This window comes from Vicia villosa, unplaced genomic scaffold (genome assembly GCF_029867415.1).
Source record: "Vicia villosa cultivar HV-30 ecotype Madison, WI unplaced genomic scaffold, Vvil1.0 ctg.000073F_1_1, whole genome shotgun sequence".
Lineage (NCBI taxonomy): Eukaryota > Viridiplantae > Streptophyta > Magnoliopsida > Fabales > Fabaceae > Vicia > Vicia villosa.
The window spans coordinates 251,222-271,965 of NW_026704997.1; the positions used below are offsets into that span (position 1 = coordinate 251,222).

The 20,744-nt window shown below is 34.3% G+C and overlaps 3 protein-coding genes across 3 annotated transcripts; all 3 read left to right on the forward strand.

The window, feature by feature from the left end:
- Window positions 1-11,894: 11,894 nt before the first annotated feature.
- On the forward strand, window positions 11,895-12,976 carry LOC131623548 (glutathione S-transferase T2-like). Its single transcript, XM_058894562.1, has 2 exons — window positions 11,895-12,186; window positions 12,270-12,976. Exons 1-2 carry the CDS (start codon window positions 11,895-11,897, stop codon window positions 12,974-12,976), a joined length of 999 nt encoding a protein of 332 aa, XP_058750545.1.
- A 500-nt stretch (window positions 12,977-13,476) lies between these two features.
- On the forward strand, window positions 13,477-14,787 carry LOC131623550 (uncharacterized). The gene has a single exon (XM_058894564.1). The coding sequence runs from the start codon at window positions 13,477-13,479 to the stop codon at window positions 14,785-14,787; it is 1,311 nt and encodes a 436-aa protein (XP_058750547.1).
- Window positions 14,788-17,082: 2,295 nt separating this feature from the next.
- LOC131623479 (uncharacterized) lies at window positions 17,083-18,118 on the forward strand. Its single transcript, XM_058894486.1, has one exon. The coding sequence runs from the start codon at window positions 17,121-17,123 to the stop codon at window positions 18,003-18,005; it is 885 nt and encodes a 294-aa protein (XP_058750469.1). The 5' UTR covers window positions 17,083-17,120; the 3' UTR covers window positions 18,006-18,118.
- The last annotated feature ends 2,626 nt before the right edge of the window (window positions 18,119-20,744 follow it).

Below are 20,744 nucleotides of genomic sequence, written 5' to 3' on the forward strand. Positions count from 1 at the left end.
AGGATTATTCTCACCTCTTTCTTGTTCGTTTTTGTGTGGCTTTGTTCAATATTGTATAGATACTTAGGAGGGGTATGTGCTGCTATGAGTTGGAAGATGACTTTGAAGTTCTATTTTTTTATTTATTGTTTTTCGCTACTAGGTGGGATCTTACTATGATTTGTAGCATCGGAGAATGAGTCGTTTGATTTGTTTTGAGTTGATGTATGAATTTCGTTAATTTCATTAAGTATTTCAATTGAAGAGATATTTGAAGTATATGTTAATTATTTGAGTTCCGCTGTGAGTTTTGAAATTATTTGAAAAATATGCATGTATGTTTGAGTAGCATCCTAAAATAATGATTTTATTTTTTTAAATTAAGAGTCGGGATTTTAGGGTGTTACATATCACATGTTGGAATTATAACGAAGCATATTCCACTGTGACCCGCTCAAGGGAATCACATACCTATACCCACAACGGGGTAAGTGAACTGAGAGTAACAAACCCAACAAAAGGCATCATGGTCTAAACCCCTAGTAGCTGGAGTGTTGGTAGCATCCACATGGAGAGGAATTACTCATGGAGTTCTTTTATTCTGTTGAATTGTTTTATATCATTTCATATTATCTACAAGCCAAAACATACATGTTATAAAAGAGAGTCGCCAAAATAATTTCAAGGGAGAGGGATCCCCGTGTCACTGAGAGAAGATGATCTTTCTGGTCTTCTTTGTGCCAACATCCACTAGCAAGTTTGTCTTTATGTAACACTTCCCTTGTTAACTCAACACCACATTATAAGGGACAACACAGTCGATGTAGCTCAGACCCTCGAAGAAGGATACTAATTTCCTCTTCAGGTAAATCTCTTCTTGAGACAAATAATCCATTTTATAGAAATAAGATCCATGATTAATCTACCAAGAAATGGCTCTTGCGCCATAATTTATAGAACTTGTTTGAACATTGATGGGAAACATGGGCACTATAGTACATATGTTGGCATGATTCGTCTTGTTAAGTGGGGGAAATCAAGTAGTATCGATCTTTGAAATGTTTCACGTTCTCCGAGTAGACATCTAACATTAATAGTTTGATATCTTTGAAATGTGAGATATCAGACCTTGGTCATGCTATGAGTTGGCATAGCTGTGTCGGGCCTTAAAGAGGTGTAGGAAGAGCGGTGTAGTCGACACACCCTTCTTATACTCGCACCAATACAAAAATACTTTGATGTAAGCCTGACTCACTAGATGCAATTGCAAAGGATATATTAATAAATGATTGAGCACGCCGACCTCAAAATTATTAAAGGGAAGATAAAAACATATTAAAGAGAATAAGCATTCATGGAAGGGAACAACACACCCGTAAAATTTATTGTAGATCCTCTAGTCTTCCTTAAGGAGAATCACCCCAAGTCTTCAAAAGTTCTCCCCTCTATGAAGGCATGATCTAGACCTTCCTTAATAGTGAAGATAAAGGCGGTATCCAACGTCTTATGGTCCACAAACACTAGAAATTTATCCAGTGTCACCTTTCAAATTTCAGGTTGAAGACCCCCCTATTATAAAGGTTATGTCAACACATAAAAAAGAAATAAATACAAATATCTTCATAAGATAAACTTAAAGGTAAATATGGCATCTCTATTAAAGTATATGTATGGCAAAGGGGTTCATCAAAATGAAAAATAGATGAACCAGGAGTCTTGTAATCCTCTTCTCTAGAAACCCTAATAAAGAAAGCAACATTGAAAGAAACATGAACCTGGACAATAATTTAAAAGAAATGAATTTCTGGTATTCGTGCGGTAAAATAAGAGGTGCGAACTAGTTAGAGATGAAGACCTGTTGAGACTCGGGAGGCAATGGAAGAAATCGTAAACGAATGAAAATTCTAGTAACACACGATGGATATCGTATCGGATGTTATGACATCCACTTCAAAACTGATTATAAAATTTTGCAGAGAGTAAACAAAAACAGTAAGGAACGCAAGAAATTGTTTACCCAGTTCGGTGTGAAACGACACCTACTCTGGGGGCTACCAAGCCAGGGAGGAAATCCACTATACGCAGTATTAATTCAGAGCCAAAACTACCAGTTTAAACCCCTCACTTAAGACCTACCCAATGTAATTTCAATCTAACACTAGACCTGAGTCCCTACTCACTCCCCCTCAATCACAACAGTGATAACTAACAGAAAACTATGAAAAGCAAATTGAAGACACACTCCAAACAAATCTCGATCTTACTTAAAAGCTTCAATCAAGAGACATAGCACTCATGCTTAAAAGCTTAGAGTGACACACCAAATTACAACTCAAAAACACCCTACTCCAATACAATTATCAAAGAGTAATTGTTTGGCTCACAATAAAACACTAACAAAAACACTCGTAAAAGTAAACCACAATGCACATAATTCTTCACGCAAAAATCTCTGCTTCTGAAAGTAGGATTAGCAATCTTCTTATAGACAGCACTTGGGTCTTCCAAACATAAATTAGGGTTAACCAAGTTAACCTGATTTCCATATCATCATGGTGTTAACTCATATGCTGTAGACGAGATCTTTTAGCGTAAACCATACAACACTAATTATATAGTTTCCTAAAATGTAGTCTGAGATAAATAAGGAAACATAACAGCCACTATTGTTAATTACTGATGTCATGACATCGAGCATGACATCCAACTAAATCCTGTATTAGCTTAAACATAAACAACCTGCATAACACTACACATAGCATGTCATGACATTAGTCAAGACATCATAACACACAAGAATGTTTTACCATAAAATGCAACCAATTTGAAAACATCTACAATGAAGAAGAAGATTAATAGTCCAAGAACTTCTTATATTAATTTCCACTGCATTGAACTGTGTGATCCACCACATTGGGAAGTGTGAATCGTACCACCAACAATTGAGATCTCATCGGGAATTATTCATAGTACTCGAGTACCCTAAGACATAGAGGGTTCCATTACTATCAGACATAGGGACATGTGTTAGAACTTCCCTACGAGACATCACTAATCAATAGGAGAACATTTAATGCATCTTTATCCCAATGCGTCGAAAGATGAACATGGCAAATCTGTCATTCTACAACCTAGGAATAAGGGCTTAGGGAAAATTAATTTTGGATGTTTGCAAGGCCCATAGAAAAAGTACCAAAAGCAAACTTCGAGTTAAAAGGAGCACATAACAGGTAGACCTTCGCTTGGCCAGAAGCAAATGATCTCACACTTCAGTGTATCAATCACCGTCTGATCCAATCAGACGATTGTCCGTGCAACACGTTGTATTACGCGTGGATAGTTCCAACCGTTCTTGATATATAAGGGTAAAGAGAGCTATTTCAGGTATTCAAATCGATTCACAGTCTCACATTATTCTCATTATCTCATTGACTTGCGGATTGGAGTGTTAACCTTACAAGTTAGTCCTGCTCCATCGCATCAGAAGTATTGCTCCACCGTAATAAAACACAATTTCGACGTCCTTTCTCCTATTTCTAGTTCTCAACCGAACAAATCACTTTGTCATCTATGAACTAAGACCTGAAACAATCCAAAGCTCTTTTGTAAGGATCACAAGAAAAAATTGAATTTTGATTCCAAGTCTCATCAATATACTAAAAAATCATAAGAGACTCAAAGTCGAGTTAAGTTTGAAACACCTAAATTTAAAATATGATGTTAACCTTAAACAATACTCCTTGAAACCATAATGAAGGACGATCAATAACCATGTTGTTCAATTTGTTAACATGAAATAATAAAACAAACATGCGCAAGAGTCAAAAATCAAAGCTAAATAAAATATGTTTGAAACCCTATATCACAAAAGCACTAAAATAAAAGAGAATTTCTTTATTGACCCCCCTACCTTCTTGGTCACCCGTGGCGAAAACTCCAAAAGGCCCCTTTATTTCGGAAATGCATTTCCGAAGTCACTTTTTAATGAGAAAAAAGGTGGTTTCGGAAATGCATTTTCGAAAACATGTTTTTTTTTAATGAAAAAAACTGATTTCGGAAATGTACATCCGAAATAATGTTTTTTTTCCACAAAATAGGTGAATTCGGAAGTGCATCTCCGAATTCACCCCCCTTGGAAGAATTCGGAAATGTACTTCTGAAATAAGGTCTGATACAGAAGAAAAATAACAAACAACAACGATTAGATTTATTTAAAGGATGAAGATTACAAAGATCACATTATATAAAATTAAAGTTACATATTGTTAAACACGGGTAGGTGAGGATGAGTCAAAATTTTGATAACGTCGGCCCCCAATCTTTGAAGTTTCACATCCAACTCGATCGGACCCTTGGAAGAAAATCGGTCGAAAGTTGTCCACAAAACCGCTAAATCTTCGTCATTCTTGACTTCAAATTGGGTGAATTGAACGTCTCCCTCGTCGTTAAGCAATGGTGACCGGTACTTAAGCTTGACAACCTTCCGAGAACAGCGTGTCGTGCGAGAAGCAGAATTGGAACGACATCGGGTAGCCACTGGTGAAGTAGACAAATGCTAGGTGGGGGTAGGTTTGTGTCATTGGTGTTTTGTGGTGTGATGAGGATGAAAAAGATTGTGTTGTATTTATAGACTTATTGGAGTAATAATGGCCCAACAAACCTTATCTTACATTCAGTGGATGTTTTGGAAATGAAATTCCGAAATAAGTCCAAAAACAACTATATTTCAGAAATGAACTTCCGAATTATGCAGAAACAGAGGTGAAAAATCATATTTTGTGCATTGCATTCTGTTTTGAGATAACAATAACAAATACATACAAAATAGGCACAACATAAACAATGACAATATTAAACATACTTATATTATATATGTATTGAATCGGTTTGATTTTACATGGTAAACGACAATACATACAAAAAATGACACGCACCGGTCATTACAAAAAAAAAGGTTCAGTTATAACTAAAATTCGCCGAACCAATCGGTGGCGCTTAGATCTAAAATGGGTATGTTCTTCGACCGCTCTCTATTTTCCTCATTCTTTCAACGAAAGGATCCGGCCAAGTCTCCGCCTCATGTGTATGATGTGTCGTCCAGTGACAATAAGTAGCCGATATAGGACACCCCGGTTTCAAAAAAACTTGCACAAAGTGGCGCGATCTTAGATACCTGATACATATGATGCGGCTCGACGCGTCCAAAGGCGGTCGACTATGAAGTGGAAAGAATGTCTCACATAATCCAAATCTCCTCAAATCGACACACACCCGATCGCACGCACTTGCTATGAGATGGCCCATATCGGGGAATGACATCCACTTCGAAACCGGGGCGATACCTCTTAGTGATGGAAAAAGTGAATCATGAAGTTTCTCAAAGTTCTCTTGATTTTCATAGAGTCGGGCGTATATGTCCCTATGCGAAGTCAACTCCGAAATAAGTGTCCGTCGAATTAGAGTGTGATTTTCTTCTCCTTTTCCGAGCAAACCCGCAACGGCCCGATATCCAAAATTGCCGTCGGTGCCAACATCAACTATGTTATCAATATATTTGTGCATAAAAAGCGGCATCTCATCAATGTAGATCATGGGAGATTTTTTGATTGGAGGTGTGCGAGGTGGCTTCGAAATACGCGCTCATTTGTTACCACTACTCTTGGACTTTGGTGATGGTGAATCCGGGATCAATGCATCAACATGTTCAAAGTAGGAAGGAGATCGTTTGGTTGATGTGTCTTCTTGGGTATTTTTTGGTTTTTTCGGCGCACCTTTCGTTTTAACCGGTTGAGATGGCGGTTTCAAATCGGTGGTCTCCGGAAATGCAATTTTCCGCAATTGTTCTTTTATGTGCATTTTCATTGTGTCATATGCTTTAGCAAACTTATCCATTATCACTTCCAACTCGTCAGAGGTGGTGATTTTGGAATCATTTTCTTTCGGCGGCTCAAAATCATCAAAACGGAGATTCTTCTAATGGTCGATTACTTCATCCACGCGTATCGGTGTATTCAACTTCATCTTTTTAGAAAGTATACAAGCACATGGAAGCCCGTATGTTTTTCTAATTGTGCACCCACATTTAGAACTATCTGGACCCGTTGTCTCCGCCCGCTTCGCTTCATGAAACATAAAATTCAATCCCGAACGGGATATGTTGTAAATCAATTGCGAGAATAGATTTTGGCCCTTAAACAGGTGTTCCATAACCGTCTTGCTCCGACCGAAAGATGTTTGAATTTCATTGTGTTGATTTTCGAGCATTTGGTCCACGGTGTCCCATCTCCGACACAAATCCCCCTTTCTATCACCCAACCATCACTTCAATGCTGCATGTGCGGATTCAACTCGGTTAGTTGTAGTGCAACCAAGATGTCTTATTCGACATAATGACAAAAAGTCTTAATAGAAACGCACAAAGACCTAAAGTGTACCAATTTCTCGATATACAACTCTTCGGAATGTGCATCTAAAATCTCCCTCCATGCGGCCATAATCCTATCCACCACAACATCGGCTTTGATGAATTTACCATTTTCATCCGGCCTATCTTTCGTGCCAACCGCGGGTTTGAGCTTACTTCTCACGTTGCACATTTTGTGATACCGGAAAAGTAATGCGGTCGATGTCGAGAAGACGGTATCGATCGCATTCATCAAAGCATTGTCTCGGTCGGTAACAATGACACTTGGCATATTCTTTTGATCAACCAACAAAGACTTGCATATTCTCAAAGCCCATGTAAAGTTATCTTCTTTTTCACATTCCAAAAAAGTAAATCTGACAGAAAATGTCTTGTCCGTCGAGGTCACACCGACAATCTCTAGAAGCGTAAGCCTATACTTGTTGGTCTTGTACGTCGAATCCATCACAAGAACGGTTGTAAATGTGTTGAACAATTTGATACTTTTGGGATGAGTCCAAAAAATGTCACGCACCGTAACTTTATCCTCGCACGTTTGGAAGCTTGACACGTATTGGTTATCGCCTAATAGTTTCAAAAGTTGTTGCATTTCCGACCGAGGGCCCATTTTTAAGACTTTAAGATTGCGTAGTTCATTGTATACTTGCTTGATATTTGAAACGCTATCCGATTTTTTTCGCTTCAAATCGACAAGTATGTTTCTCGGCGCCACTTTGATTATCGATAAATCCGAAATAACATTCTTCTCTTTGCAGGACAACCGACACGCCGTTGGATGCCCGTGTAGCTTGGCATCCAAGGCATGATTATGAATTCCACAAATGACGCTTAAACGCCACAAATCATCAATCCTCCGAGTCACGCGCAACTTAAACGGACACCCACACTTTCTCGATCCTGTGTCTTCGTGTTTTAACACCCGGTTTGTTGGTACATACCTCCCACCCCTCTCACAATTCAAAACGACAAAAGCTTTCCGTCTACTATTTCCATTGTCGGACCTTAAAATAACAATGCCAAATCCAAGTTTACTAGCTTCACTACAAACCCAATCAAGCAATTGTTCACGACAAGCGAAGCTCTGATCATTTGTAAATTGTTGTCGTACATCCACCGCATCGATCATGGATTTAACATCGTTAACCGGGTCGTTATTAACGTTGACATCTTCCGGAACTAATACGTCATCGGCGACAATGTTGTCCGGATGCACCATACCTAACATATGCAAAAATTAGCAAAAATGGTCAAAACTGTTTTTTTTAATACCGTCAGACATTATTTCGGAAGTACATTTCTGAAATTTGTTAGGTGACTTATTTCGGAAATGAACTTCCGAACTGACGGAGTTTTCATCACAGAAATCAGCAACAATGTAGTGAAATAGGGGATGAAATGAGAGATGTTTACTTCAAATTGTAGCTTTCTATGCTCCCTTTAACGTGATCAACAGTTTGAAACTTGATTTTGAGACGAAAAATGAATTGACATTGATGGAAGTTTTGGAGAGGGTTTGAGTTTGTTTTGGAGAAAAATGATGAAATAGTGAAGGAGGGAAAATGGTATATGAACACATTATTTCGGAAATGTACTTCTGAAATAATAGCTGACTGTTAAAACCAACGTATTTTTTGAAATTTCATGCATTTCGGAAATGCATCTCCGAAAACACCAATTTTTTGGAGATTTCGAAAATGCACTTCCGAAGTCTGAAAAAATCTTTAAAAAAAAATACTTCGGAGATACATCTCCGAAATAGGGGCAAGTTGAAAATTTTGCTGAAGGTCACCCTCATAAGAGGTCAATAAAGAAATTCTCAAAATAAAAATCATGACCTTGCAAACAACAAGACGAAGGAAGAATTATTCACATGATGCATTGGGTCTGTAGTTAAGTAACTAAGCATGTGTATTTTACAATAATAATCTAATATAAACTCCAATGTCTTTTAAAACAATGGAAGAATAAATAGTGTCATTTGTAGAGTTATTCAAATGCTTGTTATAGTGTTTAAAAAGTTAAAAAATAATAATTTGTAAAAATGATCAAATAAAATAGTTAATATCACTTCAAAAATTAGAAGTCTTTATTTTAAGACAATTATTTTTAATACAAGTCAACTATCGTGAGTGTTCGGAAGATTCTAAAGTCTCACATTGGTTGGAGATAGAATATTGAGAAAGTTTATATTAGAGTGACACCCCTCATTTTACAAGTCGATTTTGTAAGGATGAATTAGACAAATCTCTAAGATGATATTATAACTTATCGATCGGACTATGGGCCGTCCATCATTATTATCCACGCACTAAGTCCAATAAAGTGTTGAGCGTGAGGGAGTGACACATAGTTTATAACTTAGTGTTGATATACAAATACTTTTTTTTCAAAAGAATAAGAATACATATGCATTCATTTATACCTTTGCTTGAATATGATGTAGATGTTTACTAGAATCTTATATTTCTCATGCAAGTGGATGTATTTGTGTAATATTAGTTAATAGTTAGCCTATCCTATATCATGTTATAAGTTAGTTATAAGATAGCAGTTAATCAGTTTGGTAGTTATAATAGTTAGCAGTGGCGGAGCCAGAAATTTTAGGTAGCCTGGGCAAAAACTTTACACCATTTATTATTCATCTGTTTTAATTTTCACACCTTATTTTTACTAATTTTGCCCTTAATTTTACCCCTAATTTTATCTAAAAATCGACTATTACATTGGGGGAATACAAAGAAAATAGGGGTTGAGCCCGGGCGCCTGCCCAGGCTGGCTGGGCCTTGGCTCCGCCCCTGATAGTTAGTTTGGTGGTTATAACAAACTTGTAGGGCCAATATTATTTATGAGACCATAGGGCCAATATATTAAATTCAATTTCATTCTTTCATAATGGGTTGTGAGTCTCTCAACTCAATTCATTATCTAGATATTTTCCCCTCCCAACTAGTGGCTAAAGATGTTCAGAGAAACTCTTGTTCTAATGACAATGAGTTGTCTTGAAAGGTACTCAACACCTACTTCCAAATTCTTAATGCAACAATCTAACACATAATTTCCAAAGATTAACTTAAAATTAGGAATAACAAGGAGAACTCATTCATTGGTTCTTCGAGTGTGAAAAAAGAGTGACACATAATCCATAATATCACAAAAAGTAGTTGGTTTTATTTAATTGTTGAATACAATAAAAAAGTAACTAATTGGATTCACTAAATTTACCATGAAAATTTATTCCATGAGAAAAAGAAAGTGTTTGGTTAATGTGATGCACCTGCCTACTTCTCCCGACTCCTTTCTTTTTGCGCCGCAAGGACCCCGAGGACATACGAATCTTCGTATTGAACTTCATACCATTCTCCATTGATTCCAACTTTACGTACCTCAGGCTCTTTGATGTAATCAATTTCAACACACACTCTTGCAAATTTTCCATGTTTAACATGAAGATCAACCATAACCCGGCTGTCCTATAGTCGATGCAAGAGTCCACAGAAAACTCTCATCATAATAGACCATGCTTAGGTTCAGAATTCTCACCCAAACCATGGTTATGAATGAGCCCTTTGTTGCATCGAAAGAAGACGTCCATTGACGAACCTAGAGATAGTAGCCACTTATCTTCCAAGGAACTCCATTGATGACCTTTGCTTTACCCTCTTGAGTTTTAAACTTGACCATGAAGTAATCATTTCCCATATCTTTCAAATCAAATTCACCTGCTAAATTCCATACAGTCTCGAGATGGTTTTTCACGACCTCAAATCCTAGCTCTCTGCCGAGTAGTTTAACTACCAATGCTTCTTTCCAAGGTACACTCAATTGATCAATAAGTTCTTTCTTAACATGTAGCATAGGAGAGAGTCTGTTACCTTCGACGAGCTCAATCCACACAAGCTTTTGAGCTAAGAGGATCAACCTTTTCACGTTTCACAGTCACAGTCACGGGCTCAGGTTCAGGCTGGATCATCGTCCAAGACATTATCTCTATACAACCGCAAAATGTTCCCCGTTGTGGCTGGTGGTTGGTTTCAAACGTGAAAGATATGGTAAAACATAAACCCTAGCTCCTACGTTTTATGGTTAACAATTTTGAAAGCTCGAATTATGATAAAAAATTACAATGGTTGTTACCTAAGGCTATGTTTGGGAGTTTGGAGGGGAAAGGAGGGGAGGATTTTGGAAAATAGGAAGAATTTGGTGAAAATAAGAAAAGGATTTTGGGTAGGAGGGTTTTTGGAGGGTTTGGTTTTATTCATAACACCAAAAACCCCATAAAATAGGAAACTCAAAAATTGTATTGAATAAGGGTTTTGGAGGGTTTTGGAGGGCTTACATAAATTATCCAAATATCTTTTAGGTTGTTATATTATTTTGAAAATTAAGAATTTTGTAATGATAATGACTCTTTTATCATTCTAAACAAAATCATTTTTTCAAAAAATGTCAAATATTTTTCTATATTTTTTTAAAAATTCGTTTTCGGAAGCCTTCTCCTCCCCTCCCCTCCAAACTCTCAAACATAGCCTAAGAAAAGACTTTAAAACTGGTACACATTTTTAGTTATTTCCATCTAAAAATAGAATCTAAAAACCCTAGTCACACGAGATCAGATTATCTCCGTTTCCTAAGGAAATGGAGATCAACATTTTTTTGTCTAATAATGACATGTGGTATAACTCTAATATTTGATTATCGTCAACAATCGAGTAAAAATTTGATTTGAATGAAGGATATGTTCAATATCATTTGTTGAAGCACATTTTTCGTGCATAATTGAAGTAACTTGTATTACAAATATCAAATATAAGTAATAATTATTACTCCCTCCGTCTCATAATAAGTGTCTCATTTGCACTATTTTTATGTCTCAAAATAAATGTCTCTTTAGAATATCAATACAACATTTATTATTTTTTTCTACTACTATACCCCTATTTATTAACTTTCACATTTTCCAACTACTTCACTACCTATAATAAATAAGGGTATTTTAGTAAATTATACTAATTTTATCATTAAAATCAATGCATCTAATCATTTTCTTAAGAACCGCGCAGAGCTTAATAAGACACTTAGAGCTTCTCCAACGGCCGGCAATTTCAGTTTCGTACGCCAGCTGGAATGAAATGAAAAAAACAGTGTTCCGCCACGCAAGCATGCGTGCAATTGCATTACAACGGTTACTTTGAATAAAATATTAATATAAATTGAAACTTGTGCTATTCAAACGGCTCTTTTTTTTTCTTTTTTTTTTAATAAGTTGCAATGCAACGGCTCTTTTGTTTTTTTTATTTTATTTTTTTATTTTAATAATTTATTTGGTTATAAATAGAAGCAAATGTTAGTCAAATTTCATCACACAAATTTATTCCTTACTCCTAATATTTTAATTTTTTCTCTCACAATTTCATCTTATTAGCCTTCAATTGATCATATATTTTACCAAATTTTTCATCTTTTTTGTTCAAATTATTATTGTTAAGGTCAAATGGACCCTAATCAATATAATTTTCAACAATCTATGTTCCATCTCATGCAAAATCAGCAAAATTCTAATCCTCAAAATTCTCAATTTCCCTTGCCGTCAACAAACTCTACTGTATTTTTTCCGCCACCAAACAACCCAAATATCTATTTTAGACCACCGATAAATACTCATGGGATGAATTTTTCTCATCATGAACCCGAAACACCAAATGGGTTTATGTCTGAATGCCAAGTTCCACAATTTTCAACTCAAGTTGGTATTGAAAATATTACAGTTGAAAAAGAACAAAGGCGTTCTGTTAAAAAAAACCTCGAGAGGTATTCACAAGAGAAGAGGATACACTTCTTATGCAATCATGGCTCAATATTTCAAAGGATCCAATTGTGGGAGTTGATCAAAAAGTCGATAGTTTTTGGTTAAGAATCACCGATAATTATAACCAATATCGTGGGCAGTCACGAGAAAAGCTACAAGGCCAATTAAAATCTCGATGGCATCGAATAAATGGCCTTGTTCAAAAATTTGTTGGGTGTTACAAACAAGCTGTTCGTGAAAAAAAAAGTGGGGCATCAGAGAAAGATATCTTAGTCAATGCACATGCTTTTTTTGAACAAGATGAAGGTGCACCATTCAATCTTGAGTATGCATGGCGGCTTTTAAAAGATGAACCTAAATGGATGGGAGCATCCATTGAAAATTCTTCAAAGAGAACAAATAATTCTGTTAGCGGTGCATACACGGCATCGCCAAACTCAGAGACACCTTCAAGTTATGAGTTTAACTCATCATCTCCAATGGAGCGTCCAATGGGACAAAAGGCGGCAAAACGAAAAGGTAAGGCAAAGGAAAATGCAAATGCAACTGAACCTCCTTCTAGTGTTATTTCTGATACAATGAATAAAAGAATGGAAGTAATGGAAAACCTTGCACGACTTAAGGAGGAAGAAAACAAATTAGTCAAGGAAAAGATGGAGTTTGAAGCAATGCAATTCATAATGTCAGACACTTCTAAGATGAACGATAATCAACGTGAATTTCATGAAAAACGTTGTAATAACCTAAAAGAAAAATATGGATGGTAATAATATGCAATGTTCTAGTATTTATTATATTTAAATATTATGTAGTATCAACCCCTATTGTAATAAGATGCAATGTTCTAGTATTTATTATATTTAAAAATTACGTAGTACTTGTTATGTATCAACAATTATTGTAATAATATGCAATGTTCTAGTATTTATTATATTTAAATATTATTCAAAACTAGTCGTTATTCAAACTAGCCGTTATTATTCAAACTAGCCGTTATTCAAACTAGCCGTTATTATTCAAACTAGCCGCTATTCAAACTAGCCGTTATTATTCAAACTAGCCGTTATTCAAACTAGCCGTTATTATTCAAACTAGCCGCTATTCAAACTAGCCGTTATTATTCAAACTAGCCGTTATTCAAACTATCCTTATATATACTTTCATTCTTTTCTCACTTTTCTACCACCATCTATCATTCTTCTATCATCTTTTCTATCACCCTTCTCTCATTCTTCTATCATTTTTCTATCACTTTTATCTCACTTCAATGGATTCAAACAATTCAAACAACCTCAACAAACTTTTTTGGGAGGTGATTGAAGAAGAACTTATGGACAACACAGACGAAGAACTATTGTTGTCAATGCTCGAGAAGGAACATCAATCTGGAAGTTCATCAAAGCGAAAAAGAAGATCAGTGATAGATCGGAATCGTGAAGAAGGGAATATACGATTATTCAACGACTACTTCTCAGAAAATCCAGTATACACTGATGCCCAATTCCGTAGAAGGTTTAGAATGCATAGGCATTTGTTTCTTCGAATTGTAGAAACCCTTGGAAATCATGATGAATATTTTCAAATGAGGGTCGATGCAACTGGTAAAATGGGTCTTTCACCATTGCAGAAGTGTACTTCTGCTATTCGTATGTTGGCATATGGATCTTCCGCTGACATTGTAGACGAATATGTTCGAATTGGTGAAAGCACTGCAATTGAGTGCTTAGAGAGATTCGTAAGGGGCGTGAATGAGGTATTTGGGGCTCAGTATTTGAGAAGGCCTAATAACAATGATGTTGAGCATCTTTTACAAATTGGGGAGTCACGTGGATTTCCAGGCATGCTAGGTTCCATTGATTGTATGCATTGGGAATGGAAGAATTGTCCTGTTGCGTGGAAAGGACAGTTTTGTCGAGGTGATCATGGTAAACCCACGATCATGCTTGAAGCAGTGGCATCACAAGACTTATGGATTTGGCATGCATTTTTTGGTATTGCAGGTTCAAACAATGACATTAATGTGCTAAACCAATCTAATGTGTTTAACGATATTTTGGAAGGACGTGCTGCTACTGTGCAATATACAATCAATGGGACTCCATATAATATGGGGTATTATTTAGCGGATGGTATATATCCTGAGTGGGCTACATTTGTCAAGACCATTTCAATGCCGCAAGGAGAAAAGAGAAAACTATTTGCACAACACCAAGAATCAGCTAGAAAGGATGTGGAACGGGCATTTGGAGTGCTTCAATCTCGATTTGCAATAATACGTGGTCCAGCGCGTGCTTGGCACATGGAAACCCTCAAGCATACCATATATGCTTGCATTATATTGCACAACATGATTGTCGAAGACGAACGACACACATATGGAGGTGATTTTGATTACTGTTACGATAATGGAGGTAACAACAACTCAACGCCTGAAATATTTAACGGTCCTCATCCGAATCTTGCAACAAGACTACAAAGAAGGGCAACTGTTCGTGAAAAACAAGTTCATCGCCAACTTCAAGGAGATCTAGTCGAGCATATCTGGGAACGTTTTGGACATGAGGACGATGAAAATTAAATTTGAGTAATTATGTTATGTAATTTATTTTTATTGTTTTGATTATATTTTTATTGTTTTGATTATATTTTTATTGTTTCTAATTATATGTCATGTATTTGAGATTAATTTAAATTATAATTTTAAATTTTATGTTTAATTTTATTTATTTTATATTAATTAAAATTTAAAAAATTATTTTAAATCAAATAAAATTTAGTATGAATAAAATATTATTATACAAAGGAAAATTGTGGGACCCAATATGAGTTCTTTTGAATTACACCATTGGAGTGAAAATTGGAGTGAGTTGCTTCAAGATGATGTGGACTAATGGGTCCCACAAAGAACCAAATAATGGGTTGCACCATTGGAGATGCTCTTATTATGAAACGGATGGAGTATATTTAAGATATATAGTAATAAATTTATGCATGAATTACCAAATTTTTTGAGGTTTTTTCTTTTTTCATGATAAATTTTCTCTTCTCTTTTTAGCCAATTTTACATTTCAAGATTTGTGTCGTTTATACTCTTATACGGACATTCTTTCTTTTTTATTTTTTTTACTGACTTTGAAATTTTCGATTTGAAGATTAATGTTAAATTTCACTTTATCAAGTAAACAATATGTTTGAATCATAACATTAATCTTTAAAACTAAGATTTTCGAGATAGTAAAAATTGGAAAGGCATTGCAGCTCAAAAAGATAATAATAAATAATAAAAACTTAGAAAAGAAACAACATTGAATAAAAAACAAAACTACTAGTACTAATATTCGAAGCATGTCCCATAAAGGGACTGTCCTTGAGAGACATTTTCCCGCAGTTGGTAAACATAACCGCGAGGAAAAGTTATATAATTTTAAATTAAAAATAAAAACTAAAGGAACATGCCACATTTCACTACGGTTGGGTGCTTTGAGCGAGATAAAATGTGAACTAAAAGTTAAAAAGAAAGGCGTCAATGAAAATTGATTTTACCACAATGGATTAATTGTCCAAAATAAAATATTGTTACGAAATGTACAATTTATTGTAGTGCAGACCACTAATACAACTATTTAGTCTTTGAATATTGCGATGCTACAAAAATATCTGAGTGTATATATATATATATATATATATATATATATATATATATATATATATATATATATATATATATATATATATATATATATATATATATATATATATATATATATATATATGAGAAACTGTTGTAAGTGTCTCTAAGTTGTGTAGGAGATCCAAATCAATAAAAGTGTCATGTCTACATATAAATTGCATATGTTAGTCTAACACAATTGAACCTGTTTTTCACAAGCTCACCGACAAGTTTCTTTTTAAGAGTCTTCTATCTAAACACTAAAGGGATTAACAAATCAAAGATGACTACTATTAAGTACGTTATAACAAACCATGCATGCTTTCTTTAAAATAACAACTTTGATTTTCTCACTTTACATTATCCTCAATTTTGAAAAGTCAAATCACTATAACTGTTTGATAGATGAGTGAAATGCCAAAGAAATTTGGTTGCTCTTTCATTCAAATTTCTCTTTTCAAACAAGACTCAAGAATTTTTTGTAGAAACCTATAGATAACTTTAATTGTAAATGCAAAATGTGAGCAGCAAAAGATAGTTGATATTTAAAAGTTACTATACTTAGGTTCAAAGAGAATTATAAAAAACTCTAAGCTAATCTCTCTCTCCTTTCAATTTTTCCCTTCACAACAACTCTTAGACTATCCTAATTTTATTAATCACATGAGTACAACATGCATCAATTAGTTTTTTCACATGTTAATGAGACAAGTCCTGCAACAACAAAAGGGTAACATAAACTAATAGGTGTCTAGCTGGGAACACTGCATAAACATCGCCACCAACAAGTAGCTGAAGATCAAGAGACTTTCCTTGCCTTCAATATGTCCTGTTGCAGGCAGACAATTTCATATACTAAAAGATAATCATGATTTAAAACAGCATCTTCTCATCTTCCAACTAAACCTACATTAACAATGCATGCATAATGCATTTCTCAGTATTATATTGTAAAGATGCCACTTTGTCAGAATCAACGCAATTCCAAAGAAAACAATTGAGGGATGAGTTGGAAGCTTGGTGCATGGAGAGTATTGACAGATCATGGTGAGGTAGCCGAGATCCAAATCAAGATGATATCATTGCATAATAATTAGGTGACATTTAACAAACAAAAATATTCTTCATGTCTCTTTGAATTGTTTGCTATATATATGAAGCAAAAAACCCAACCAAAACTCAAGTATTCAAAAAACTCTTGTATATTTTCACCTTCTAAACTTCTCCTTTCTGAGAAAAAAATGGCAATCATTGAATCAAACACAAAAAGCTCTCTGCATCTTCGCAGTAACAGCTTACCATCCACATCTCACCCTCTTATATCACAATTTGGGGATAATTTACAAAGATTGAAGACTTCGGATGGTGCTTCTTCATTGTCATCATCTTTGATATGCAACAAACTTAATGGCATGCAGGATTTGCATGATTGCGTCGATAACTTACTACAATTACCAATTGAACAACAAACCTTAGCACAAGAGTGCAATGAAAAATGTATCGATGACCTACTAGAAGGATCACTTAGGATCTTGGATATCTGCAGTATAGCTAAGGAATGCCTTTTGCTATCAAAGGAAAACACACATGAACTACAGTCAGTCATAAGAAGAAAGAGAGGAAATGAAACCGGATTCAAAGTTGAGGGTGTAAAATACATGGCTTTGAGAAAGAACATGAAGAAGCATATTCGGAAGGCTTTGGCAAATTTGAAAGCAATGAAGTTGATTGCTTCTTCCTCAAACAACAAAGACAATAACTCATCACCTATGCTAGGATTCTTGAAAGAAGCAGAAACAATCACTATAACCTCACTAGAACATTTATTGCTGTTTATCTCAGATCCAAAAGGACAATCAAAAAACCGCAGATGGTCAGCAATATCCAAGTTGATGCATTCTAAAAGAGTAATTTGTGACTCTCAAGATTCAAACACAAATGAATTTGAGAAAGTGGATGCAGCTTTGTTGTCTCTCATCAGCCACAAGTCTTCATCTGCTGAAATTTTCCAAAGTCATATGGAAGATTTGGATATGTGCATTCAAGATCTAGAAACAGGAGTTGAACAAATATCAAGAAAATTAATTAGAAATAGAGTTTCACTTCTTAACATATTTAACCACTAACCATAGTGTCCATATGATTATTGTGCACTCAATTTTGCACCATGAGTGTTACATAAATGTACATCATTGTGATTATATCTTTTTTTTACTATGTGAATATTATTATCTAGAGATCAAACCCTTATTATTTCAACATCTATCTCTTTTGCTTAGTTCCCTTCAAATTCTTATCTTTCAACAAACTTTTTCACTTGATAATTTATGTTTCCTTTTTGGTAAAAAATATAATGAAGGATGAAAACATTAAGTATGCCAACATGATACTCAAAGTCAATTTAAATGCATATCAGAGTTGTCAATCTTAAAACTTTCATTAGGCCCGTGATTAAATAAAACTTTGCACATATTCACATATTTTATATGCTAATAATAAAGATAAAGAAGCTAGCTGTGTTTCATCTACCGAGAACCATTGAATTAGTATTAAAATTAGGAGCTAACATGCATTATATTAACAATGAATATTGATTAAATAATTGATATGAAGTTGGGGACACTAAAATATAGCCATCATAATGTACTGATTGTATTGATGCCTAAACAAGAAGATTCCTCTTGCTTACAATTGATCCACTGAAGGCAGACAAGTTCAAAGACTGCATCATTTGCAGTAGGGGTGTTCGTGGTTCAAGAACTGCACTGAACTGAACCAAATTAATGGTTCAGTTCAGTTTTTAAAAACCACTTTAATAAAAAATCGATTAACTGTTAAAACAGTTTCAATTCAGTTTTAAATTGGTTTTGAACCAGATTGTATATATAAATTGGTTTACAATCAATTTCTAGTTATAAACTAGTTTAAAACCAGTTTATATTTAAAAGTCAAATTTATTTTATAAATTATTTTTTAAAATTGTTTTTTTTTTTATAATTTATCTCCCTCTCTTTTTTGTCTTTATATATATATATATATATATATATATATATATATATATATATATATATATATATATATATATATATATATATATATATATATATATATATATATATAATAATAATAATAATTTGGTTTTTTGGTTTTTATGTGCTCCGGTGCTCTGTATTTATGGCATGGTTTTTGTTTTGCAACAAACAAGAATCTCCTATTCGAAACTTATCTTAAGAATATAATTGTTTTTTATTTTATCAACCTATGCACTGTTTAAGGAAAATGATTTCTTTTAAGAAAAATGATCCTGTTTCCGCAAGAAAAATAATTATTTTATCAAACAAGAGTCCACTGTTCCAAAATGATGCTAAGAATGATCGAATGAGGCCTAATTTTTAGTTTTTTTAATTTTCAGGAAAATAAATATTTTTTAATTTTCTAGGAAAAAAATTATTTTTTAGATTTTTTTAATTTTCAGGAAAATAAATATTTTTAAAATTTTTTTTGTGCTAAATTATTATTTTTGGCTTTAGGAAAAAAACAAATATTTTCGAACCAATTTATAAAACGAAACTGGTTCTAAACCGGTTTTAAACTGAAATTGAATTGTTTAAATTAAATGGTTCAGTTCATTAACCATTTAAGTGGTTCAGTTTTTTAATGGTGCAAAACAATTCAGTTCTAGTATACAATTTAGTTAACCATATTTTTGAACACCCCTAATTTGCAGAGATGCTGTTTATCCATGTGAGTTGGAAGATGAGAATCAAATCAACATGATATAATTGCTTTAGATAATTTTATTAGATCATGGTTATAATGCTTTAAATTAATATATACCTAACTACATGTTTTTGAATCAGAGTTGAGACTTGAGATCTCATATCTGTTAACCATTAAGCAGTTTAATTTTTTAAATTAGACACGAAATGAGATGCATAAAAAACACATATTGGTGATCATGAAAATTGGGTTGGTGTTTTCATTCACAAGTTTACAGCTTTATTTTAATGCATTGAACAATAACTAATGCAGTTCTTGTCTCTTCAATAGAAACATGTGCATATAAGAATTGCAGTCATGGTTTCATCTTTCAGAATAGTCCACACGTGCATGCAAATGAATTACATTATTGATGCAAGAATTGGATATAATATCATGGAAGTGAAACAGAAAAATGAAACCATTTAACTCACATTCAACGCAATCATCCATCCCGAAGTCTGATCCTGCAAATTAACAGTATCATTAGTAAAGGTAACAATAGTCGTGAGAACGAGTCAATCGACTGATCAACACAAAATAAAATGGACATCCAGATCACACATAAATGACATGCAGCTGAGATGGATGGACAAAGAAGGACAAATACAAGTGGTGGTATCACCCAAACAATACAATAGATATTGTGAATAAGAATGGGTTTGTTCCTAGAATAAGGGTTTGTTCCTAGAATAAGGGAGAATTGATTTGTTTAAATGTAATTATTTAGTGTAATTACCGGTATAGCCTTGTAACTTCTATATATATGAGAAATAATAATGAGAAAAGTATGAAGCCAGAAATTATTGACAGATATATGATAATTGGACAAAAATCTCTAGGTTCTTCTAATCCCATTCTCCTTGGTACTTCTACATACCATCACGCATCAATCGCTTTTTTCACATGTTAATGAGACAAGTAGCTGCAACAAACAAAATGGTAACATAAATTATTAGAGTGTCTAGCTGGGGACACTGCATATACATCGCCACCAAGAAGTAACCAATCTGACAGTGGCTGAAGAATCAGACTTCCCATGCCTTCAATATGTCCTAGTGCAGGCAGACAACTTCATAAACTAAAAGATAATTATGCTACAAAAC